This window comes from Scomber scombrus, chromosome 18 (assembly GCF_963691925.1).
Source record: "Scomber scombrus chromosome 18, fScoSco1.1, whole genome shotgun sequence".
Classification (NCBI taxonomy): domain Eukaryota; kingdom Metazoa; phylum Chordata; class Actinopteri; order Scombriformes; family Scombridae; genus Scomber; species Scomber scombrus.
Genome location: NC_084987.1, coordinates 1,366,754 through 1,393,346, shown reverse-complemented (window position 1 = coordinate 1,393,346; position 26,593 = coordinate 1,366,754). Strand labels below are relative to the sequence as shown.

General features: G+C 39.3%; 2 protein-coding genes across 2 annotated transcripts in view; both read right to left on the bottom strand.

The window, feature by feature from the left end:
• Positions 1-507: 507 nt before the first annotated feature.
• Positions 508-20,874, bottom strand: LOC133999018 (NACHT, LRR and PYD domains-containing protein 14-like). The gene is made up of 13 exons (XM_062438124.1): positions 20,859-20,874; positions 20,275-20,448; positions 19,670-19,949; positions 17,159-19,010; positions 16,009-16,182; positions 12,542-12,715; positions 10,720-10,893; positions 7,870-8,043; positions 6,204-6,377; positions 5,642-5,815; positions 4,969-5,142; positions 3,279-3,452; positions 508-1,595 (listed from the first exon to the last, which is right to left on the bottom strand). Exons 2-13 carry the CDS (start codon positions 20,326-20,328, stop codon positions 1,589-1,591), a joined length of 3,585 nt encoding a protein of 1,194 aa, XP_062294108.1. The 5' UTR covers positions 20,329-20,448; positions 20,859-20,874; the 3' UTR covers positions 508-1,588.
• Positions 20,875-25,034: 4,160 nt separating this feature from the next.
• Positions 25,035-26,593, bottom strand: part of mettl23 (methyltransferase 23, arginine) — a 9,187-nt gene continuing 7,628 nt past the window's right edge. The window contains exon 5 of the mRNA XM_062438152.1: positions 25,035-25,612. Coding sequence (XP_062294136.1) covers positions 25,447-25,612 — 166 coding nt within the window. The 3' untranslated portion in view covers positions 25,035-25,446. The remainder of the gene's footprint in view (positions 25,613-26,593) is intronic.

Sequence of the window (26,593 nt, the reverse complement as noted above, 5' to 3'; positions counted from 1 at the left end):
CATTTATAAAAAATCACAATCTGTTGTTCACAGCATATGGTGCTTAATTTAGGATATGGCCCCCCCCCCCCCTCCTGTAAAATGGTCTCACCCACTTAACTACTTTAAAAACCAGCACATTGAATCAACATTGATTTAATGTTGGCTTTTCAACTATAAAATTCTACTTTAATTCAATGTTGATTCAATGACATTTCAACAGAAAAACAATCTTAAAAAATTACTGACCACAAAACAATGTTGAATTAACATCTTTGCTATGTGGGTATATATACACTACAGATAAATACTGCATTTTAATTCATTTTGGGTTTTTGTCTCATTTTAATGTGTGTTACAGTGACAACTCAGATGGCGTTTCCTGGTGGTTCAGCAAAAAAAATATAACAGATCCACAGAAGTACAAAACAAAGAAGAACACAGATTCAATCAAATATGATTCATTTATACACTAAGACAGAAAAAATAACTACAATAGAAAGATATGTAATACATGAAGCTGAAGCTCAACATTAGAATTTGGTCTTTGTTTAGTATCACCATCATCCCACCACCTTCCCTTCAGATGTGTATAAAACTTCTCAAAGCAACGTTACACAACGCTTTACACAAAACTAACAAACATACAGCAAGAAAATAAACCAGCAAAACACACATAGGAATCAAATTTAAGATGTAAAGCATATAAAACTATAATTGGTAGATCAGTGGATAAAGATGAGTTTTAAAAAGTGATTTAAAGGAAGATAAAGATTTATCAAACGGGCTGATCAGAGGCCTGACAGCAAAGAGCAGGGTCCATATTTATCTGTGCTGATAATCAACACTAATTCATTTCCCTCCACTCAGTGTGAAGTTAGAGAAAAACAAGCCGTACTCATGCAAAACATAGCTTAATTTATTGACTAATTCAGGTAAGTAAGTAAGTCAGTAAAATGTGATTATAAAGCACTTTTCTTGGATATAAGTCACAATGTGCTTTACATAGGCAAGATAAAACATAGAGAAAAGATGATACAACAATCCACACTCACAAAATATGTCTTTATATACATATATACACACTCCTATACAAAAAATATACATATACATCCACACACATATACATACCTATACATAGAATTATAATAATAAGTAAAAGTAATACAAATTAAATGCTGAAGCTTGTTGTACTATACTATACATGCAAAATCACTGACTGTGGTAAAACAGCGACGTCTCACTCTCTCCCAGCAGTAATCCTTCTCCTGCTGAAAGTCACAGTCAATTCTCTTCTGCTTCATTCATTAGTTTTAGTCCTCGTTAACTCTCAGTGTGATACTGAGACGCTTGATAAATATGAGCCCAGGCTCACAGTCTGACTTATAACACCTGTTTTTATCTTTATTTACATCAAACAGCTCATGTAGAACAAATCTGTAAAGTGCTGACTTCAGCTAAATCCAGAGATAACTGTTCAGTTTGTAGTCAGTTAAGAGACTTAAGTGAAGACGACAAAATCCAGATCCAGACTCCAGATGGATCATCAGGATCCAGCTGATCCTCTCTCAACACTCTTGGATGTTCACTCTCACTCTGACAGAGATCATCACCAGCTGATGAGAGAAGAAGAAAGAACAGAGGAGATAAATGAGTGTTTAGTGAGACTCACTTCATCAGCTGTCAGTCAGTGATGCAGCACATCCAGTATAAAGAGCAGCAGGGACTTCAGTCCTGTTCAGACCAGAAGTGGAACAGCTGTGCAGCGTAGCTTGCTTCCTTTCAGCTCTCATGTTAACGTGTTGGAGTGAACACACTGAGCTCCAAGCTCACACACCTGCACACACTTTTACTATCAAGTGTGTTTCCTCTGCAGATTTCACTCAAGTACACAGAGGAAATAAAGTGCTGAGAGTCATGAACACATCATTACTGCAGAAACAGAGACATTCACTCATCAGTTTACTGATGGATTTACTGCTGATACATGTCAACTCTTATCAAAGCTTAAAGCTACAGAGTCTCTGTGGGATATGAAGATGTTTCCTGCTGTTAAATCATCACATGCAGCCTGGTCGCCACAATTGTTTGTTTCTACAAACCAAGAACATGTTGAATCTCTACGTTTCAACAATATGAATCATATCAACATTTGTAAAAAGGAACCCCGACTATTAAGACTTGTATGCTTTAATACGCTATAATTACCCTCTCCTACTGAACTACGTGGTTAGAAACACATGAAATATTTTCATGATTTAAAACTCCTCAACGTTTAATACGTATTCTGACATACAGAGGGCGCCATTACACTACGTGCAGGATGAACTCTGGGTTTCCACTCAGTGGAAATGAAACAAGGGAAGTGATGTAAGTCTTCACAGCTTTCCAGTGATAAGAAGAGAAACAAGTGGACGAATACAACTTCCTAAAGAGCCGCTGCTGTGTTCTCACCACTTCAGTCCTGATGTGTTTGATGCATTTAGTGAGCACAGCGGTTAAAGAGCTAACGGCTGCTGCTGGTTAGAAGAAGACTAAAACCAAATGCTGAGTCTACAGTTTTCTCCCACCAGCAGTCTAACATTAAACGTCCTCAGATAGCGAGTGAAACCTGCTCTGAGAAAACGTCAAAGAGACGCTGGATGTTCTCCTGTTAGGAGCTAACGTTAAACTACCTGTTCCTGCACTTACTCCTCCTCTCCTCTTCTCCTCTCCTCCTTCCCTCCTCCTCCTCTCTCCTCCTCTCTCCTCCTTTCCTCAACTCCCCTCCTCCTTCCCTCCTCCTTCTCTCTCCTCCTATCCTCCTCTCCTCAACTCCCCTCCTCCGCTCTTCCTCTCCTGCTGTCCTCTCCTCCTTGATGAAACTTGATGACAATGTTAATCTAATATAACTCACAGCTCTTAATAATCTGCTTCATTTTAAGTCATGTACATCAGATTTGATGGTCTGACAGTTTGATGATGAGGACCACTGTCTCTATACATCTTTTAAGGCTGTCAGCTGTAATCCAGCTTTATTTCCTGCAGACATCAACACAACAACAGTCGTCTTCACATCAACTCAAACACATCATCACAACGAGCTTCTGGCTGATCTGATTGGCTGACTGTTCTCTCTCTCTCTGTCTTTCTGTCCAATCCTGAAGCCTGTCACCATTCTCCTCTCACAGCTTCACTGAGGAAAGCAGCACTGAGAAGGTTGGAGCTTCACCAGGAAACACTGGATCATTGCTTTCATACTGACTGTTTAATACTAAACAGCTGAAACCAGCACAGACTGATTCCAACTCTCTACTGACCTCAGAAACTCCAGTCTGCAGCGTGGACTCTTCTTAAGATCAGACAGCAGCTTCACATCTGAAAGCTTCAGGTTGTTGTAACTCAGCTCCAGATCTTTTAGATGGTAGGGGTTGGACTTCAGAGCTGCAGCCAGATAATCACAGCTGATCTTTGACAAACTGCAGTCACGCAATCTGAATAAAGAATAAAAGATGTCACTTTAAAAGACAAAGTTCATGCTTGAAATCATTCAATGTTTCATGTTGTTTCAACGTTTCATAATCTGTTCAGAGCTGAAGAAGTTTAGAAAGCACAAGTTTAGAAAATGAATACTCCATCACCAGGATGCAGGTTAAAAACTGAAAAAATACAAACAGTGAAAAGGAGCTCTCATTAATATTAATGACAACAGCTACTTCAATAAAGACGTAGTGACTTCACCTCTTAAACTCTGCAGCTCCACCCCTGACTCCATCTATACTAACTCATGTTGTGCAGCCAAAAACAAGTAAAGGCCCAAAAATACTAAAGAATATGACACATGTATATTTTTAGACCTACAAGTGCAAAACAGATGAGCAATGATAATAAAAGACCAACATCACTTGCAGTGGTGGACAGTAACGAGTTACAAGCTTCATTACAACTAGTCTGCTCTAAATGTGGGGACTGAGTGTAGACTGTGGCCATTCGCCTTTTAAATTCTGTTGCACTGTTAATGCAGTCATTACAGTAGCCCTTCTGCATTGCCTTCAGGCTACCGTAATTACTAGAGTGCAAGCTGCCTGGAAGAAAAATAAGCTCCACCTGTCTTTTTACTGTGATGCGATTTTTCATTTGCAGATTCAACATTAAGGTCATTACATTTGTCTGTTCTGGGACAGATAAGGAAATGGAAAAGGAGAAGGGGAGGTGAGGTGAGGAAGAGATGGAAAGAGAGTGGGAGATTGATTATATCTCAGTCGTAGAGGCTATCTATTTGTTTGATTAGCCTACCTGTTCTACTTCATTAATAAAAAAAAACATTTTATTAACAAGTGCTGTTTTTCATTGTTTTGCACTTGCCCTAAAATATTAAAATTCAAAGTTGTAATTTATTAACCAGGTATTTCTTTACTTTACTTGAGCCATTTAATGGGAGTACTTGCACTTTTACTTGAGTATTGATTTTCAGCAATCTACCCACAACTGATCATTTGCAAGGGCTTCATCATTATGCACATTTTTTTTTTTTAAAACATGAATGCTGGAGCACCCTGGGGGTCGAGTGGTTAGAGCGCATGCCACATAATCGCAGCATCCCTGGTTCAAATCAGGCCATAGACATATGCTGCAGGTCATTCTCCGTCTCCTGTCGGCCTCTCTGCTAGTTATCGTCTGAATAAAGGCATAAAAAGGATTACTGATCATTCAAATAAGAATCACAATTAATCGGGGAATCTATTTTTTTTTCCAGCCCTGAACTCAACAGGATGCAGGTTAAAAACCGTCAAATGTAAAATTCAAAAAACAGTTTGAGAGGTTCAGAGTGAATTATCCAGTGTAGGATTTTATCAATGGACTAAACTACTGAAGAAGAAAGTAGACTTTCCCATTAAGATATTCAGTGTTGATCAGCATAATATAAGCTTTATGTCTGCAGGTTAGTCTCACCACAACTGTTACATCATACTAAAGTAAACACAGAGGTAAAATAAAATTGTGTCTGACCTCAGAGTCTGCAGTCTACAGTCTGGACTCTTGAGGAAATCACACAGCAGCTTCAACCCTGAATCCTGCAGCTTGTTGTTACTCAGAACCAGCTCTCTCAGATGGGAGGGGTTGGACTTCAGAGCTGAGACCAGAGAAGCACAGCTGGTCTCTGATAAACTGCAGCCCAGCAATCTGAATAAATAATAAATTATGTAGATCAAAATGCATTCATAGTCCAATCAGATGTGTTCAGGTTTTAAATGTGTAGTTCAACATTACTATGTCCTCATCAATGAGCTTTCTCTAAAATGAGCGACTTTGTCATTGTGTTATTGTGGATCATCATAATGTCAGCCTTCTACAGACATCATCCAAATGTCACTACACAATTCAGACACATATTCATGTCAACACTGTGTGCGTGTGAAAATAAATTAACTACATGGATGTAAGTTATGTATGTACATAAATTAGGTTCAGGTGTAAAACATTAAGATCAACAATAGTAACAGACAGTCATTGAACTGACCTGAAATACTTCAGTCTATAGTCTGGATTCTTCTTCAATATCAATGATCAGACATTATTCATTAAAACACATTAAATAATATAATAAAGAAATATTTCTCCTTCATCAAGTACACTTGATCAGTTTCAAACTGATATAGTAACAGACAGTCAGTGAACTGACCTCAGAGTCTCCAGACTACAGTGTGGGATCTTCAGGAAATCCCACAGCAGCTTTACGTCTGAAACCTGCAGCTTGTTTTTACTCAGACTCAGCCATCTCAGATGGGAGGGGTTGGACTTCAGAGCTGACACCAGAGACGCACAGCTGGTCTCTGAAAAACTGCAGTTTATCAATCTGAATAAAGAATAAATGATGTAGATTAAAATCCATTTATAATCCAATCAGATGTGTTCAGTTTTTAAATGTGTAGTTCAACATTACTATGTCCTCATCAATGAGCTTTTCTCTAAAATGAGCAGAGTGACTTTGTCATTGTGTTATTGTGGATCATCATAATGTCAGCCTTCTACAGACATCATCCAAATGTCACCACAACATTCAGACACTTATTCATGTCAACACTGAGTCATAAAAATACTATGAACTCCTGCATTGATCTGTGTGTGTGTGTGTGTGTGTGTGTGTGCGTGCGTGTGTGCGTGCATGCGTGCATGTGTGTGTGCCTTTGTGTTTGTGTGTGTGTGTGAAAATAAACTAACTTCATGGATGTAAGTGAACTGACCTCAAATACTTCAGTCTACATTCTGGATTCTTCAGAAGATCAGACAGCAGTTTCAATCCTGAATCCTGCAGCTTGTTGTCACTCAGATCCAGCTCTCTCAGATGGGAGGGGTTGGACTTCAGAGCTGGGACCAGAGAACCACAGCTGTTCTCTGACAAACTGCAGCTCCTCAATCTGAATAAAGAATAAAAGATGTAAACTTGATCAGTTTCAAACAGATATTAGTTGAGAGGATCTTCTGTATACAGATGTGACTAGTAGATTAAAATCCATTTATAATCCAATCAGATGTGTTCAGGTTTTAAATGAGCAGAGTGACTTTGTCATTGTGTTATTGTGGATCACCATAATGTCAGCCTTCTACAGACATAATCCAAATGTCACCACAACATTCAGACACATATTCATGTCAACACTGAGTCATAAAAATACTTTAAACACCTGCATTGATTTGTGTGTGCGTGTGTGTGTGTGTGTGTGTGTGTGTGTGTGTGTGTGTGTGTGTGTGTGTGTGCGTGTTCTGAAGGATCAATATCAATGATCAATCACTATTCATTAAAACACATTATAAAATATAATAAAGAAATATTTCTTATTCAACAAATGAACTTGATCAGTTTTAAACACATATTAGCTGAGAGGATCTTCTGTATATAGATGTGACTCTTTACCAAAAATTATAAACATTAATTTACTTTAACAACTAACAGTGAACATTTTCTACAGTTTCTTTAAGAATAAGACATTTTTTTAACCACAGACTAAGGCTGTTAGGGTTAGGGTTAACACATTTCCGTTATCGAATATAATTCGAACTGTAAAAACAAATTTAATGCTGAAATTACTATTTGAGTGTGTATTTTTTATATAAATGTGATGGCTAATGTTAGTTAATGTCAATCTTCTCGTCTTGATCTCCTTGCATGGGAAAAGAAGCTTTTGTCACGTCTGAAAAACAACGTTTTCTCAGTCTGAATCACAATCTCACGTTCAGAGTGCTGACGTAACGTCACAACAGAATTGGCTGAAAGCAAAGCGGACCACTCCTGATAACAAACGGAAAAATAAGAAATATTGAATATTTGAAATACTGACGTACGAGTGAAGCTATATAACCAAACCTCATTAATGTTGTTTGAAATGTTATAATTAGTAATGCAGTAAACGGAGCACTTTTATCTATTTTCAGTTTATGCAACCCTGGCTTTTGCTCGGTTCATTGAAAGAAGCAACAATGAGGAGAGGAATGTGTTGCGATTTAGATGCTAATTAAACTTGACAACATTATTCATTTGTGCCTTGGTTTATTTATTAGCAGCTAGCTGAAAGTTTTAGCCTGTTTCTTGGTCATGTTGGGATGCCCTCCATGTCAAATAACCATTTTGACAGTGGCGTTGACAACACATAAGCCTGTTTATAAGTACATTGTAAATATTAATAGTAGGCTAAATTTGAGCATTACAATTTCGAATATAATTTGAATACTAAAAACAATGATGAATGAAATTCAAATGGATTTATAGAGGAAGATTGACAGCCCTACTACAGACTAAACTGTACAGTAAAATACTGAAAATATAGAAAAAAACTAACTGTATGTACATACATTAGGTTCAGTTGTTAAACATTAAGATCAACAATAGTAACAGACAGTCAGTGAACTTACCTCAGAGTCTCCAGTCTACAGTCTGGACTCTTCAGAAGTTCAGACAGTAGCTCCATGTCTGAATCCTGCAGCTTGTTGTAGCTCAGATTCAGCTCTCTCAGATGGGAGGGGTTGGACTTCAGAGCTGAGACCAGAGAAGTACAGCTGATCTCTGACAAACTGCAGTACCTCAATCTGAATAAAGAATAAATGATGTAGATTAAAATCCATTTATAATCCAATCAGATGTGTTCAGGTTTTAAATGTGTAGTTCAACATTACTATGTCCTCATCAATGAGCTTTTCTCTAAAATGAGCAGAGTGACATCGTCATTGTGTTATTGTGGATCATCATAATGTCAGCCTTCTACAGACATCATCTAAATGTCACCACAACATTCAAACACATTCATGATAACACTGACTCATAAAAATACTATTATGAGGCAGCGCGGGTTCTTGATAAAGAACCTGTGCAGCGTAAAAAAACACCAGGCCAGGATGAAGTGCACAGAGCATGAGAATATACTGCAGGTTATACGATCACACAATCTGATCCTGGTGAGATGCAGTAGGAGCCCGGTCGGGAATCACCCCGCAGAGCCCAGTTCCTCCAAGCAGTAGAGCCTTCCAATCATTGCACAACAGTCCCACAGAAGAGGATCAAAAGGCCTTAACCTAACAGTCAGACTTTGTGGTCACAGTTTGAAGCTGACGTGAGCAAAATCCTTGAAACCACAAGCAAGGGACAGGTGGACCGCTGGCTTGAGACTATGACGGTGATCATATTCAGCTCTGCGGCTGAGAGGTTTGGCCACGTTTAGAGTGGAAACACCAAGCCCACCTACGCAATGAACTGTAGAGCCACCAAGATACATCAGATACATCAACAGCCTCAAGAGTTTTGAAGCCTTAACCAACAGCATAAGGTGGCAAGAGAAGGAGGAAAGGAACCGCTTGCCGAGCTCTGCAACATCTTAGGTCATGACCCTGCACAGGGCAGAGTGGTACCGCATGCGGCGGAAGGAAAGAGCTAGGGAGGGCACTGCGTACTCCAATCCTTTTGCCTTCACCAAGAAGCTGCTAGTGGACAAATGCAGCCGCAATTTTAAGTGCTCAACTGAGGATGTGAACTCCTTCCTTCATAACACATTAAGTGACCCAGAGAGAGACCACGAGCTGGAGTCTCATCCTTCAAGGCTGTCTGGAACAAATTTGTATGGTCACACACCTCATTAGAGAAGTTTGGTAAGGGAAAGGAGACCCGACTGTGCCATGGCTGGACCTTGCTAATGTGTATGGTACCCTTCAGTGACATCATATTCCCAGCAAAATCATGGACCTTAACCTGGATTACTATGCCAACTTCAGGCTAAGAGTCACAGCTGGGTCAGATACATCAGACTGGCATTGGCATGAGAAAGACATAATCACAGGCTGTACCATCTCAGTCATCCCTTTTGGTCTTGCCATGAACATGATTGTCCAGTCAGCGGAGGTCCAGTGCAGGGCTCCCTTAACCAGGACTGGAGTGTGACAGCCACCAATAAGAGCCTTCATGGATGACCTGACTGTCACCACTACATCAGTCGCAGGGAGCAGGTGGATTCTCCAAGACCTAGAGAAGCTCATCAGCTGGGCAAGAATGAGATTTAAACCAGCAAATCTATGGCTCTAGTGCTCGAGAAGGGAAAGGTTTGGTTTTTCACTGGAAGGAGCCACCATACCGTCCATTACAGAGCAGGCAGTCAAGAGCCATGGGAAGACTTTTGACTGCAGCCTCAAATAAGAAAACCAGCAGAGAGATTGAGTTCTAGCTCGGCAAAGTGGAAAAAATAGTTCTGCAAGGGAGATTTAAGGCCTGGATTTACTATCCCTCCATCTTGACCCGCATCCTTTGGCCCCTGCTGGTATATGCAGTGCCCATTACAACAGTTGAGGTGGCATCAGCTGGCATTCAGGTGCGAAAAGGCAGGAAATGGAGTGCAGACAAATTCCACGAGGCATCGGCTACTTCATGGTAACCAGGTTCTACACCCTCAAGGCAAGGAGTTGCAACATCTCTTCCAGGAGGAAGTGCGGGCAGGCGTGGAGGCAGTATGAACCAGCAGGATGGTGGGAATGAGTCAGCAAGGAGCATTAAGCAGTAAGTGGTTCTGCAATGAAAGATCACCTGGGCCAACAACTGGAAAGCAGACTCCCACTGTATCAGGTTCTTAGTCCAAGCTGTGTATGATGTACTACCAAGTCCACCAAACCACTACGTCTGGGGCAAAAGTGAGACAAAAGCCCCTTGGAGACAGGCGCTATTGCTGGCACCACGACCAGGTGCTTAGGGCAGTTACTGAAAGCATTGCCACTGCCATCAATACCATCAAGGGCCACCATTAGCCAAAGACCTTCACTTTCCTCAAAGCTGGAGAGCAGCCGGTACAACCGAGAGTAAAGTCTGGCCTCCTTGCCACTGCCAGCAACTGGAAACTGATGATGGGCAGCAAACAGCTAAAGTTCCCAGCTTAGATAACATCAACACAACTCCGACCAGACATGATCATTATCTCAGATTCCACCAAGCAACTGATCATTATGGAGCTCACAGTGCCCTGGGAAGAGTGCATGGGCAAACCTAATGAAAACGTAAGTGCGCTAAGTAATCATAAACATTCATTTACTTTAACAACTAACAGTGAACACTTTCTACAGTTTCTTTAAGAATCAATCATCTTTTATAACAACAGACTAAACTGTACGGTAAAACACTGAAACTAAAGAAAAAATAATTTCATAGATATAAATTATGTATGTACATAAATTAGATGTAGTTGTTAAACATTGAGATCAACAATAGTAACAGACAGTCAGTGAACTTACAGCAGAGTCTCCAGTCTACAGTCTGGACTTTTCAGAAGATCACACAGCAGCTCCACGTCTGAATCGTGCAGCTTCTTGTTACTTAGATCCAGCTCTCTCAGATGGGAGGGGTTGGACTTCAGAGCTGAGACCCGAGAAGCACAGCTGGTCTCTGAAGAATTGCAGTCATCCAATCTGAATAAATAAAAAATGATGTAGATAAAAATCCATTTATAATCCAATCAGATGTGTTCAGGTTTTAAATGTGTAGTTCAACATTACTATGTCCTCAGCTTTTCTCTAACCTCTTGAGACCCGGGCTTTTGTTTGGTATACATTTTTAATTTCTCCTAGATATTTGGTACTAGTAGGACCTAATACGTACAATAACTAAGCATGGTCTTTGCGCAGGAAGTAGTTTCTTAAAAAATGATGTCCTCAAATGAGTACTTCCTGATTGGCCGTGTTACAGCATATCAAACTACAAACTTTTTTTTAAAGCATTTATTAAGCATAAATAAACAGGATTCAACCATAAAATTTGATATGGTTTTTCACCTGGTCCACTTTTATCTGGGGATCGGCTGTTGATTGATTTGGCCAAGATACCTGCCATCCCGTTTATACACTGATTGATGTAATGTGCTGTTGCTGCCACTAGGTAGCACAAAAAAGGGTGTACTAACAAGGACAACAGGTCAGTTATGCAGAATGAACACAAAATGTAATGTCCCCATATGAAGACGCAGAGTTGCAGGAGTCTAAAATGAGCAGAGCGACTTTGTCATTGTGTTATTGTGGATCATCATAATGTCAGCCTTCTTCAGACATCATCCAAATGTCACCACAACATTCAGAAACATATTCATGTCAACACTGAATCATAAAAAATACTTTGAACACATGCACTGATCTGTGTGTGTGTGTGTGTGTGTACTGTATGTGTGTGTGCTTTGAAGGATCAATAAAAGTTTAAAGAATATAATAAAGAAATAGTTCTCCTTTATCAAGTAAACTTGATCAGTTTCAAACAGATATTAGTTGAGAGGATCTTCTGTATACAGATGTGACTCTTACCAAAAATTATAAACATTAATTTACTTTAACAGCTAACAGTGGACATTTTCTACAGTTTCTTTAAGAATCAGTGTTACGTGCCGTAATGTTTTTGCTTTCACCCTCTTTCTCCCTCAGCTGATCACCACAGCTGTGCCCCATTGCAATCAGCCTCAGCAAAAAGGCTCCAGCCTCTCCTTTCTCTGTGCCAGTGGGCCATCCAGCAGTGTAGTTATTGTTGCCTTGTGTGTGACTCTGTGATAGTGTTTAGTGACTAGTAGTGGTGTTGTATCATGTTAAGTGAAGTCCATCCTTAGTTGTTTATTGAGCCTGAGTTTTTGTTTTGTTGTTGGTCTCATTTATAAAATAAATTATTGGTAATACCAATCGTTACTTCCCTCCTCCCCTAGACAATTTTGGGTCGTAACAATCAGTCATCTTTTATGACCAGGATATAAACTACAGGGGAGCCAGGAGGAGCTTTTCCCCCCTTAGTAAGAAATGAGCTCCCCTGAAAACATGATATGCGAAATTTTGGAGGGTCTCTAAAATAATGAAATTATTTTATTTATGGTGCAGATTTTTTTGTATTCTTGTTATCATAGATCATGCGTAACATTAGCCTGTTATGGATATATGATTCATGCTAGGGGGATGTTTATCACTAATTAACTGTATAAAGATTCTGGCATGCATGCTATTCTTGACATAAATTAGTTTCAGTTGTCAAACATTACAATAAACATAAAAAGACAGTCAACTAACTGTACTAACTAAATGAACTAACCTCAGAGTATCCAGACTACAGCGTGGACTCTCCTTAAGATCAGACAGCAGCTTCACAGTTGAGCACTGCAGCTTGTTGTTACTGAGATCCAGCACTCTCAGATGGGAGGAGTTGGACTTCAGAGCTGAGGCCAAAGAAGCACAGCTGATGTCTGACAAACTGCAGCCACACAATCTGAATAAAGAATAAATGGGTCATTCCGTGAAATCGGTACATTTTGCGTCCCAGAGAAATAATCTGTCATAAAATCACTATAATACCAAATACACACATAATTTAAAAACTTAACATTAGTATGTCTTCTATCATCAACACTACCTCAAATTTAAGTAAATTAAATATTACTTTCCATAGTTAAATTTGCATTTATGTTGATAAGGCAGGGATTTTCGCCTGTCCCTCACTATGAAAGTTATTTTTCAGGTCTTTTTAGTTGTTACTTGTTGTTGGAAAAATGATACAATTTTCACATTTGTATATTGTTCTAATAGTAATCTCATTGTTAAGCAAGGTTTTCAGCATGAATACATGTAATCTTTATAAAATTTTAATCATTTTATCAGTGTCCCCTGATTTCATGTCAACCCTGTTACTGACACAAAAAAACCTCTGTAAAATAAAGGCACATTCCAACAGTGACATCATTCACAGGAAGTTACATCATTTACAGGAAGAGGATTTTCAACAGTTAAAACACAACTAAGTTTCTCTCTTCTATAATGTATAATTTTGTTGTTTTATGAGATTGTTGGGGTGGGGGACATCATACAGCGTCATTACTGTTACCAATTTGTAACATATTAATTAAAATAATAATTTGTATATCTTGATATTTACCATATCTACAAGTAAAATTATTTCAAACTGTATGACATGTGCTCTTGTGACCTTGGACATTAGCTAGCTAGGGGCAAATTAGCTTGAAATCGTCAATCCTGTTACTGTCAAACCTGTTACTTTTCCAGAGTAACAGGAGTGACACTGATTAGGTTTCACTCTAGTCACACAGTTTAAAACGTTTATTTAGATAAATTGCTAACATTTTTAAAAGTTATCTTGTTTGTATCATTGAGCTGATGCCCATATTATGAAATGTGGGTGACATATGAGCATTTATTGCAGTCTTAGTAACATTTGTTAGTATATGCATCTAACATTTTATTGAGGTTGCTTTCTTATTATAAAGATAATGTAATATTGTTGTTTTGATTAAATTGTTTATATGTATACTTCAATACACTTTTACAGATGCTATTAGTATGCGTGACCAAACTCTGAGCCAATCTAGTGCAGTTGATTGGACTAGTACAGACATCATTGGAAAGTGGTGTATGGTCAGGTATGATGATGACATTTACCCAGGTATTGCAACAGATGACACTAACATCCAGGTCAAATGTATGCACAGTGGAGGTCCAAATGAATTCTATTGGCCTATTCATGATGATGTAATCTGGTACCTCTATGACGATGTGCTTCGCTTCATCCCAGCCCCACTACCAATCACTGGTCGCCATGTGGCGATCCAAAGCGATATATGGTTGGATCTTACAAAGTACAATGAGAGATTTCTCCATTGAATGTGCATATCACATTCATAGATTTATTTGTGAAGTAGTTCTCCTGTTCTGTTTTCAACACTTTATCTATGTTTCTTGTTAACATTAATTATAGTATGGCTACATTCTAAGTTTTAAATCTCATTTCCTATGGTGCTACCCCCCTCAGTGACAGGAAAGTATTACTTTAATGTGGTTTTGCATTCACCATGTTATTATTTACCTATTTAACTTTGATGGAGTTTTTACCTAACTCAATGTGAATTTTGTTACCTACTTCAAAGAGACTTGTGATGTGTGATAGGTCTTTATGGCCTGGTTTTAATGCCAGTTGATTTCTCTGACCAGTGTAGTGAGGATCAGTTTCAATTAAAGTAACATTCTTCTAAATCTCTTGTTAATCATGTATTTGTGTAAATGCTACACTACAGAACCTCACCCCTATCTTGTAATGTTAAAGAAAAGGAAACCAAATACCAGCTAAAAGAACTGGCCGGGATTCGAACCGGGGTCCACTGCGTACGTGGCATGCGCTCTAACCACTCAACCACCTGCGCGCCAGCTAAAAGAACTTTGTCTGGAATTCATGATCCCGACTACAAACCCCTCAAAACATTACATTTCTTAGAATTCAATATGCTTCACTAATATAACTGTGCAAATTCCATGCTACTGCAATTTAAAAGATAGTTATTTATAAGGTATAATAATAACAACAATAATAATAAATGCAGTAATGTTTTTAAAAGATACAAATATGTACAGTGTGCTGAACAATGTGTCCCATCATTCCTGTTACTCTTGTCAGTCCTGTTACTTCATATGTCAGTACTGTTACTGTCATTAATTTGATAAAAATGTAAAAATGATAATTAGAATGGCCACCCAGGTACTACCAATCCAAATAAGACTGTAAAATGTTTTGGAAACTACCTTTTATTCAATACTTCTCTCATAAAAATACATATATATCTTAATTAATATGTGGTCTCTTTTTAAATTTTTTATTTTCTTGGTCATCTGAATGATGAAATTGAAATTTTAAAAAAATATTCATAATCTGAAATAATCCCAGTGTAATGAGGGACTGAAATACTGTCCATACATGTGTAAACTGTTAAACAATTCTAATTCCAAATATGTTATATAGTAACCATTTTGTCCGTAACAGGGTTGACAGATAAATTGTATCATGGAGTGGATAACATGTCATAAAATAAATAAAATAAATAGCCTGAGATGGCACCATATAATTTATTGTCACTTTAAGATGTCTTCTTTCCATAGATACTTTTAAAATTGTGATAAAAATGATTTTATATTTTAAATTCTGAAAGTTGAAAAGGTACCGATTTCGTGGAATGACCCACATGGTTTTGATCAAAATCACCATGTCTGAATCTATTAAATCAAATCATCTTCCTGTATTTGGTAGGTGTGTGTAATTAAAACATGTTATTTGTGGCAGTAATCATTCCTCATGTCCATACTGACTGTGAAGTGGTCTCTTCCTAACACAGCTACACTGTAGGAAATTACTTCATAAGTTTAGCTGAAGCTAATATGAGACTCACACTTGATTTCTGTGACTCAAAGTTTCAAAAATATTTAGTAAAAAAATCCCTCTTTGAGTTTGGATCCCTCCACTGCAGCTCAGCAAGGAAACACTGAAGAAACACGAAGATACTTGATATGTGTAAGAGTGTATGTGTATGAGTTAAAACTCTAGAAGTCATTTTTACACAGAACAAGACTGCAGATTTTAAATTCCTGAAAAAATGTAATTCTACAGATTGGAGCTAAAAGCAAATCCTGAACATCTATGAACCAAACATCTGAAACTTCAGTGAAGGATTATAATTGAACATATAGAAACAAATCTAGCAAAGCTACAGTCAGTGAACTGACCTCAGAGTCTCCAGTTTACAGTTTGGACTCTCCAGTCCAGCACACAGAAGCTTCATCTCTGAATCAGTCAGGGTGTTGTAGCTCAGGTCCAGATCTGTTAGATGGGAGGGGTTGGCCTTCAGAGCTGAGGCCACAACTTCATAGTGAGTCTTTGAGAGATAGCAGCGAGAAAGTCTGTAATGACACATATATTACAACATATGTTATCATGAAAGAGGACACTTTACATTTACTTCATGCATTTGATGAAACAGTTTGAAGTTAATAAATCCTTTAATGAAAAGCAACAGCTGAGAGATAAACAGGAAACAAGAAGAGAGAGACAGAGAATAACATGCAGCCAAGCTCCACTGCTGGAACTGAACCACTGACATTGTAGTTATAAGATATGTGTCTTAACCAGTAAGCTACCAGAACACTCCCAGTTCAGCTAATTGTATCTCAGTGTGTTTAAATGAAACAATCATTCTCATCACTCAGACCTGCAGACTTTTAATCTTTGTTTTGCTTTACTCTTGCAGATGAAGGAGAGAACATGGAGTTACATTGAAGCTTCCATAATGTGCACAGTGTGTCTGTGTGATCTGATCCCATGTCTGTCTCCACAAAGTTAACATGAGGACATCTTGACTAGAAAACCAGTTTTACTGTCCACTATTTTTAATGTGACTGCAGGATATTCACATCCATAAGCATCTACATTTACTGACTGATGACAAACACAAAACAAATGGTTTGACAATATTAGATCTGTACATAATTAAATATCAGAAGAAAAAACTGTAATTACTAGAAATAAATAAAATAACTGTGTTCATTAACTTAACAGCTATAAAAAACCAACTGAAAAATCAACAATTACTGCACTCACAACATTTGAAACAGCTCTGATGTTATTTCGGCTATAAACAAGTAGAGCACTATTTTAACAATAAGAAGAATTTTATAATTTAGTGTTATTTATACAGCACCAAATCACAACAAAAGTTACCTCAATGCCCTTTTCACACAGAGCAGGCCTAGACCGTACTCTTTAATTTAATTTAAGAAACTCAACATTCTCAATATATGACCCAATATATTATTTATATTTAAAGAACTAAACTACTAATCTGCACTGATTTATAATGTTAATCACATCTGGACTTACCGAGCCTTTCTGCAGTTCCTCACAGCTGGGATCAGTCTCCGTCGTCCCTCCTTTGTTGTGTTGTACTTCTCCAGATCCAACTCATCCAGAACCTCCATTGACATCTGCAGCATGTAGGCCAGAGCTGAGCAGTGGATCTCAGAGAGTTCCTTCTCTGATCTGTTCTCTGACTTCAGGAACTCTTGGATCTCCTGATGTACTGAGCGGTCGTTCATCTCCATCAGACAGTGGAAGATGTTGATGCTTCTGTCAGGAGAGATATCCTCACTGTTCATCTCCTTCAGGTTGTTGATGTCTCTGTGGATGGTTTCTGGACTGTTCTCTGTCTGACCCAGCAGGCCTCCGAAGAGACTCTGGTTGGACTCCAGAGAGAGGCCATGAAGGAAGCGGACAAACAGGTCCAGGTGGCCATTTTTACTTTGGAGAGATTTCTTCATGGCTCCCATCAGGAAGTCATCCAGAGATGGGTAATGGTTATCTTCTCTTCTGAAAAAAGCAGTAATCCACTCAAGGAAAGACTTTGTTTTTGATTCACTATGTTTGTAGTCTTCTCCCAGGAAGTCCTTCACTACCTCTGTGTTCCTGCTGGTGTAACAGTGGTACATGTAGACTGCAGCCAGAAACTCCTGAACGCTCAGATGAACAAAGCTGTAGACTGCTTTCTTCTGGAGTTTCTCTCTTTTGAAGATCTGTGTACAAAATCCTGATAACACTGCAGCCTCTGTGACATCAAGACCACACTGCTCCAGGTCTTCCTGGTAGAACATGATGTTTCCTTTCTCCAGTTGTTCAAACGCCAGCCTCCCCAGCTTCAGAAGAAGTTCCCTGTCAGCCTCCGTCAGCTCCTGTGGACTCGTCTCATGTCCCCCATCATGCTTGTTCTTCTTCCTCTTTGTCTGAACCAGCAGGAAGTGTGAGTACATGTTAGTCAGGGTCTTGGGCAGCTCTCCTCTCTGGTCTGAAATCAACATGTCCTCCAGAACTGTAGCAGTGATCCAGCAGAAGACTGGGATGTGACACATGATGTGGAGGCTCCTGGATGTCTTGATGTGTGAGATGATTGTGCTGGACTGCTCTTCATCACTGAATCTCTTCCTGAAGTACTCCTCCTTCTGGGCGTCAGTGAAGCCTCGTACTTCTGTGACCCTGTCCACACATGAAGGAGGGATTTGATTGGCTGCTGCAGGTCGGGAAGTTATCCAGATGAGAGCCAAGGGAAGCAGCTTCCCCTCTATGAGGTTTGTCACCAGCACGCTGACTGATGTCTTCTGTGTGACATCAGACACGACCTCACTGTTGTTGAAATCCAGTGAAAGTCTGCTTTCATCCAGGCCATCAAAGATGAACAAAACTTTACAGACAGCGAGCTTCTCTGCTGTGAGCTGTAATGTTGGATAAAATACCTGGATCAGCATGATCAGACTGTACTTCTTATCTTTGATCGAGTTCAGCTCCCTGAATGGAAGCAGAATCAACAGACTGATATGTTGGTTTTTCAAGTCCTCTGCCCAGTCCAGAGAGAACTTCTGCACTGAGAACGTTTTTCCAACACCAGCGACGCCGTTTGTCAAAACAACTCTGATGTATTTGCTTTGGTTGGGTAAGGCTTCAAAGATGTCATGACACTTGATTGGAGTGTCATGGAGGGTCTCCAGTTTAGCTGTCTCAAGCTGCAACACCTCATGTTGAATATTAACCTCGTTACTCCTTCCCTCTGTGATGTAGACCTCAGTGAACCTATCGTTGAAGTAAGTTTCACCTCCTGGTTCATCACTTGTTTCAGTCACATTTTGACATCTCCTCCTCACAGTGACCTTACATAGACCTAAACCCTTCTGCAGATCACCATGTGCTGAAAAAGAAGAAAAATATGCATTTAAACAACCATCAGTGTTTACATGTTTATGTAATCAGTTTACTCAGAGAAACCAGAAACTTTGTTTCTGTAAACCTATGTGTACAACAAATCAGTGATCAGATTTCTCCTCTACACTGACCTTATTCTCAGAGCATGCCTTTCTTATTGTATCAGTATTAGTGACAGAAGACGTGTGTTAGTCCTGACTTTTTGTTCTGTTTTGCTCTGTGTGTGTCTGAGTCACAACTTAACCTCACAACATCAACGTGTCTGAATTTAACAAACAGTAAAATGTCAAGTGGTGGAAACCAACTTATTTAGACTTTTAGATGATAATTTGTGTTTGTTAAAGTTTTATACATGTATGTCAGGGTTAATACTGCTGTCAGTGTCCCACTGGCTAAAAGAACTGGAGTTGTACCCTGTGTGCTGCTCTGCAGTGGCCCACTACTCCTAGTGTATAGGATGGGTCAAATCAGATACAGAGGATACATTTTGTGTCAATTTATATAAGTGCTGATAAATGACAATAAAAAATCTTAATCTTAATATAAAATGATTAAAAAGAAAAAAAAGAAGAAAAAAAAGACAGGCTGTTGTGACAGAGCTGCTGTCTTGATGTGATGTCATGTGTGTCTCTTCCTGTGACTGACCTTCTGCTCCTGAGCTGATGTTTGACAATTTCTCCACCAGATCATTCCTGCCGATCTCCTTTAAAACGCTCTTCATCACCTCCACAGCTTCAGCAAATTCATATTTCTGCACCATCAGATCTACAGCATCCTGCCTCTTTGCTTTCTCCAGCTTGCTTCTTTTGATGGGTGGGATGTCGTCCACATCTTCATTCTCCAGGTACCACACAAACTTCTCAAATTCATAATCTGTTAAATCTTCCAGAAGCTTAAGGAGGTCCGCCTTTTTCATCTTGGCTCTCTGGTAAAATCAGATAAGAGAATAGTTGTGTTTCTGTCTGTCAGGAAACTCATTCTGTGTTTCTACTCTGGATCTGACTGATTTCACAAAAAGCCCAGTTTGGCTGCAGTCAGAGAAACTCAAGAAGATCATCAATAAAAACATCTCATCTCAAGTCTACTCAGCAGCTGTTCTGGAGCCTTTTCTCAGTTGTCATGGAAATGTGATAAAATTAACATTTTCCTGCTTCCTGCTTCCTGTTGAAAATAAAACTTCAATCTTAAACAATAGTTAACAAAGTAATCTCAGCACAAGGTCCAGTTAGTCTTCTGCTTTCACAACTCACCTGTTTGCTGTGGTTCAGTGAACTCAGCCTCTGAGATGCCAGGTCCAGGTTCATTACTGAAGACTAGAGGATGATCAATGGACCGGTCACTCTTCATAGACACACAGCTGGGTATAAGAGACTCTGTCCTCCTCTTCCTTCATCTTCTGGAGTCTGAGAGGTAAACCAGGAACACTGGAGACACACACACATACACAGTATAATAAACCCAGTCCTGCCTCTCAACTTAGTAGCTTCTTATTAGTTTAAATGACTTTAACTACAACCATGTGTGTTTTCTAGTCATCACAAAGAGAAACTTTGACTCTGGTTTAAATCCAACAAACAGACTTCAGATAAACATGTGTGTGCTTCTTAACTGTGACTTCTCTCTATTTAGAGGCAGCAGTGAGTCACGTTACATCACTGTGAGGACGCACAAACCAGGAAAAGAGCAACAGGAAACTACTTTTGAAGACGTCAAACTGTGTGATTTCATATTTTTCTGACAGTTTAATCAAATAAACAATGAAACTTAAAAATAATCATCAGATTGATCAATAATGACAGTAATCATTATTTACAGTCCTGATATTAACACTCACCTGCCTCAGACTTGTTTTCTCCTTCTGCTCTGTCTGACTGACTACTTTTAACTTTAACTTCCTCCTTTCTTCTTTACTGGAAGTCACACGTGTGTGTGTGTGTGTGTGTGTGTGTGTGTGTGTGTGTGTGTGTGTGTGTGTGTGTGTGTGTGTGTGTGTACGTGTATTTATTACCTTATGGGGACCGTTTCTTGTATAATTATTAACCTTGTTTTGACCAGTTGTCTTCATAGGGAACAAAGTCTGGTCATAATGAGGCAGATACAGTTTATCTTTATGGATTATATTGATGCTGAATTGATCAGAAGACTTTGGACATATGAAGCCTTTTATCTTGTGTTTCTAGAGTTTTTGAGTGTTTGAGGACACGTAAGGAAAAATTAATTTATCATATTTCTTAAAGGGAGTTTGGTGTCATATTTTCCCCGGAGAGCGCAGGGAGCTTCAGTTGGATTAAAACTGATAGTATTAATGTTTTTTAACATTTTATCATCACTACAGAAACAGCAGGTAACTGATCAGGTATAATGAGGTTGTCTGATGATGACTGCTGTAAGTTGCTCTTATTTACTGAAAACATTTTTCTCATTTTTCATAGTAATCTGACCTCTTTTCAACACTTTGGTTTTATGATACTCTAAAGATCCATTATTCATTTTAATCCACTAACAATGTTTTTATCCAAGAGTTTGCTGAGTTTTTACATCACTGTGAGGACGCAGAAACCAGGAAAAGAACAACAGGAAACTACTTTTAACATGGAGTCTGTTTACTTTCAACTTCAACTCCCTCCCTTCTTCTCTCTCTGTGTGTGTGTGTGTGTGTTCATGTGTGTGTGTGTGTGTGTGTGTGTTATCTACAGCTGCAAACTGAATATATTTGCGTGAAGAGTTTTCATCCTCTACATGTTTATATTAATATTATTCATTTTTATCCACTAACAATGTTTTTATCCAAGAGTTTGCTGAGTTTTTACATCACTGTGAGGACGCAGAAACCAGGAAATGAAAAACAGGAAACTACTTTTGAAGACGTCAAACTGTGTGATTTCATATTTTTCTGACAGTTTAATCAACTAAACAATGAAACTAAAAATAATCATCAGATTGATCAATAATAACAGTAATCATTATTTACAGTCCTGATATTAACACTCACCTGCCTCAGACTTGTTTTCCTCCTTCTGCTCTGCTGACTGTTAAATGGCGTCTGACTGAATACTTTCGATTTCAGCGTTCCTCCCTCCTTCTGTACAGGAAGTCAGTGTGTGTGTGTGTGTGTGTGTGTGTGTGTGTGTGTGTGTGTGTGTGTGTGTGTGTGTGTGTGTGAGAGAGAGAGAAATACACTTTTTCAGAAACTTGGAGACATTTGAATCATCAAAACCTGAACACACAGTAATTAAAGTTTAGCAAACAAATGCATGTGAATAGTTACACTGTGTATAATAATAATAATAATAATAATAAAACATTTCATTTATAAAGCACTTTACATTTGCAAAGCCATACTTAAAGTGCTTCAAGACAAACAAAACTAAAACAAAACATAAAACATCAGAAAATAATGAAAATACAAAAGATCTATTAAAAAGAAATGTTTTAAGTCCCTTTTTAAAAGTCTCAATAGACTGTGGCGCCCTCAGCTGTTGGGGATGCTGTTGTGATGTTTTCAGGCTTTCCTCATAACTAGTAAACAGTGTGTGAGGGTTTAAAGGAACAGTTCACAGTGCTTCCAGTGTGTCTTAAAGCGGCAGTCAGGTTTTCCTCTCTGTAATCATTCCTCCTGTTTATAGTGACTATTATCAGATCTCCTTCTAACGTGCTTCCAGTGATCAGTGATGGAGGACCACACAGTCATTTAGTGCAAAAAATACATTTAATGCCTTTAATGTGTTGAAATTAAATATTTGACTTTGGTTCCACAGGTTGGCATGGGCAACCGGAGCTAGCAGGAAGTAACAATAATAGAAATAAATAATGAATAAATATACACATTAAGGCTCTCAGGTTTACAATGCCTGGCCTGTGTTCATTTAGCTGTCAGCAGCATTTAGAAGCCTGATGGCCGAAGGAATAAATTAATTTGCGTATCTGTTTGTCTTCCTCGTGGATGAAAGGTAACGCCGGCCTGAGGATGTGGTCTGGATGACTAATGACCTGTCTGGCTTTCTGGATGACATGTTTTTTCCAGATGGAGCTTAAGTCTGTAAAGTAACATAGGACACGATCATAGGTTTTCTTTTTCCAAACATGTCCACAACTGTCATGTGCAGTTTTCAACACAACATCATGAAAACCACTTGGCTACACTACTTATCCACCACCAAGTCCGCCTGAACAAAATAACCCGGAGCTACATTTCTGAGCTCCTCAGCCGGCATCACCTCGTCCTACAGAGCAGAAAGAGATGAATCAGCCTTCTGGCTTTTCACCCAGTCCTCCACTGACACAGATGGAGGGAGATCAGGCAGCGAGACCACATGTTCACTAATACCTTCACCACACTCAGACAGACGTTTTACAGCTCTGTGCATAACAGTGCAAACTACCGTTATCTTGTTCCACAGATGCCAACGGTCTGGAAACTACCTTTATCTTGCCCAAACAGCACTACCAGCTAGGTTCGTTGCCCAAAATCATATCTACACCAACTGGTGACGTGGGACGCACTCTGACATGAACAACACAGGGATTACACCCATCTTCATCCTCGTCATCAGGACAAAATCCCTTATTTCAGTCTGAAAAAGTAACAGTGACTCAACAGTAGGGCTGGGCGATTATGGCAAAAATCAAAATCACGATTAATTGAACTTTTAACCTCGATTACGATTAATGAACGATTATCTCCTCCTTTGATGAACGATTATGTATTTTCACAGTTTCTTTTGTTTTGTATTTTACACTGCTGCCCTCACACATGAGGATCTTTAGGGAGTGAAAATAATGAGGTTTTAAGGTGTGACGCTGTGGTTAATGTCTAGTTTACTTGATTAGAATGGTTTGGGTTAAAATGATCACTGAAGACAAGCTTTCAAATTCCTTAAAGATATGCAACCTTTACTGTCATGGCAACAGTGAACACCACGATTCATTGACATGAGCAAGATTAAGTCGATTAGAGTTTCTAAATGTCGGTTTCGGTTATTTTTCGATTAATTGCCCAGCCCTACAAGACAGTAAATGTATTAGTATTTAGCCGCTGTGTCACGCAACACTTTAACTGGACCATGACACCATAGCATCAGTAATGAATGTCTAACACTATGAGCACAGGGCTGTCATTGGTACTTCTCCTCCCCACTCCAAAGGATGCATCCAAAAAAAAAGAAGATCGTCACTCTTGACTCAAGTTGGGGACTTTTGGCGACAGGCTTCAGGAACCAATTCATATGATTTTTTCAAATTTGTTTTCTTGATTTTAAGGCTGCCAGCTCCACACCTGGCTATGGATAACAGATGAAAACCTAATTCTGGCATATTTACAGAAATGTTACAGCTGGGCGATATGGACAAAAATCAAATATCACAATATTTTAGACGAAATACCTCGATATCGATATCACAACAACATTGTAGAGTTGACTGTCGATGCTTTCACAACATATTTACCAGGTGGGGAGTTCCGGTCCTCTGAAATGAGGCCAACCAGGAAGTAACTTAAAACTGCATTCTATCAAAAGGCCACCAGGGGGCGACCGTTTTGGTGTCAAAAGGACTTCCGTCTCTATACAAGTCAATGGAGAATTCACCAACTTCTCACTTGATTTCTAGCCTCAGTAAACGTTTTCAAAATGTGTTTATGGTCTCAATCGCTAGTTTAAAGCCTTCTTCAATGCAGTATGATGTTCATTTGGGACATTTTGGCCTCCCTGATTTTATATGTGACGATAAAGCAGGGTATGCATTAGGGCGTGGCTACGTGGTGATTGACAGGTTGATTGGTTCACAGGTTCAGGAGGGCGCGTCATGCTCCTCCTGATGCCCATATAAGTAGTATCCATGTTTTTATTTTTCCCAGCATGCCCCTGAAATTTTCAAGATGGCGCTGCTCAGATCCGATACTATTGGCCTCCGAGCAGCAGTCCACAAACCAATGGGTGACGTCACGGATGTTATGTCCATTTCTTACATACAGTCTATGATATTTACACTATGAAATGTTTGATAAATAATCATCAGTAATGTGGATATAATGACAAAGTGGGTAAAAAGTAAATAACAGAACAGCTACAACAGTCTGGTAAGTTCAGAAAATTATATATTTTACCGTAATGCAGCTTTAAAACCAGGAAAAGACAACTCTGATGACATATCGCGATATTACGATATCTTGTCTCATATCACGATATCGATATAATTTCAATATACTTCCCAGCGCTAAGAAATGTCCATTAATATTCACTGTCCCTGACAAATAAACTAATTAAATATGATGAGTAACATGGGCGACATTAATAGCTGCAGGTGTTCAGTTATGATTCGTCTCCTTCCAGTTTTTCTTCGTAAAAGTCCAACAAAGGTGAAATGTCTCTCGTCTTTTAACGGACCGTAAGCAGCGTTGTTGCTCTCCTCCATGTTTACTGTTATCAGGCTGAATCTGTCTTCAGTGTGATAATCATCATCTGGATGCTGTGCCTGCCTGGTAGAGTCGATCCAGCCAACTGAGGTTCATCGGCGTTAAAACTTTCCAGCCGAACGTCGACACAGTTCAGTTTCCATCTGCGGAGCAACGAGTCGATCGACCAGTCGGCACTGAAACACAGAGAGGAAGAGCAGCTGTTAGAGTTAAAGCAGGGACCAGATTCATCCATACCTTCTTTCCTTCCTTCCTTTTTCCTTCCTCCCTCAAACCCAACACGTGTACCTTCTTTCCTTCCTCCCACAAACCCAACACATGTACCTTCTTTACTTCCTCCCTCAAACCCAACACATGTTCCTTCTTTCCTTCCTCCCTCAAACCCAACACGTGTACCTTCTTTCCTTCCTCCATCAAACCCAACACTTGTACCTTCTTTACTTCCTCCCTCAAACCCAACACATGTACCTTCTTTACATCCTCCCTCAAACCCAACACATGTACCTTCTTTCCTTCCTCCCTCAAACCCAACACATGTACCTTCTTTCCTTCCTCCCTCAAACCCAACACATGTACCTTCTTTCCTTCCTCCCTCAAACCCAACACATGTACCTTCTTTCCTTCCTCCCTCAAACCCAACACTTGTACCTTCTTTCCTTCCTCCCTCAAACCCAACACTTTTACCTTCTTTCCTTCCTCCCTCAAACCCAACCCATGTACCTTCTTTCCTTCCTCCCTCAAACCCAACACTTGTACCTTCTTTCCTTCCTCCCTCAAACCCAACACTTGTACCTTCTTTCCTTCCTCCCTCAAACCCAACACTTGTACCTTCTTTCCTTCCTCCCTCAAACCCAACACTTGTACCTTCTTTCCTTCCTCCCTCAAACCCAACACATGTTCCTTATTTCCTTCCTCCCACAAACCCAACACATGTACCTTCTTTACTTCCTCCCTCAAACCCAACACATGTACCTTCTTTACATCCTCCCACAAACCCAACACATGTACCTTCTTTACATCCTCCCACAAACCCAACCCATGTACCTTCTTTCCTTCCTCCCTCAAACCCAACACGTGTACCTTCTTTCCTTCCTCCCTCAAACCCAACACATGTACCTTCTTTCCTACCTCCCTCAAACCCAACACATGTACCTTCT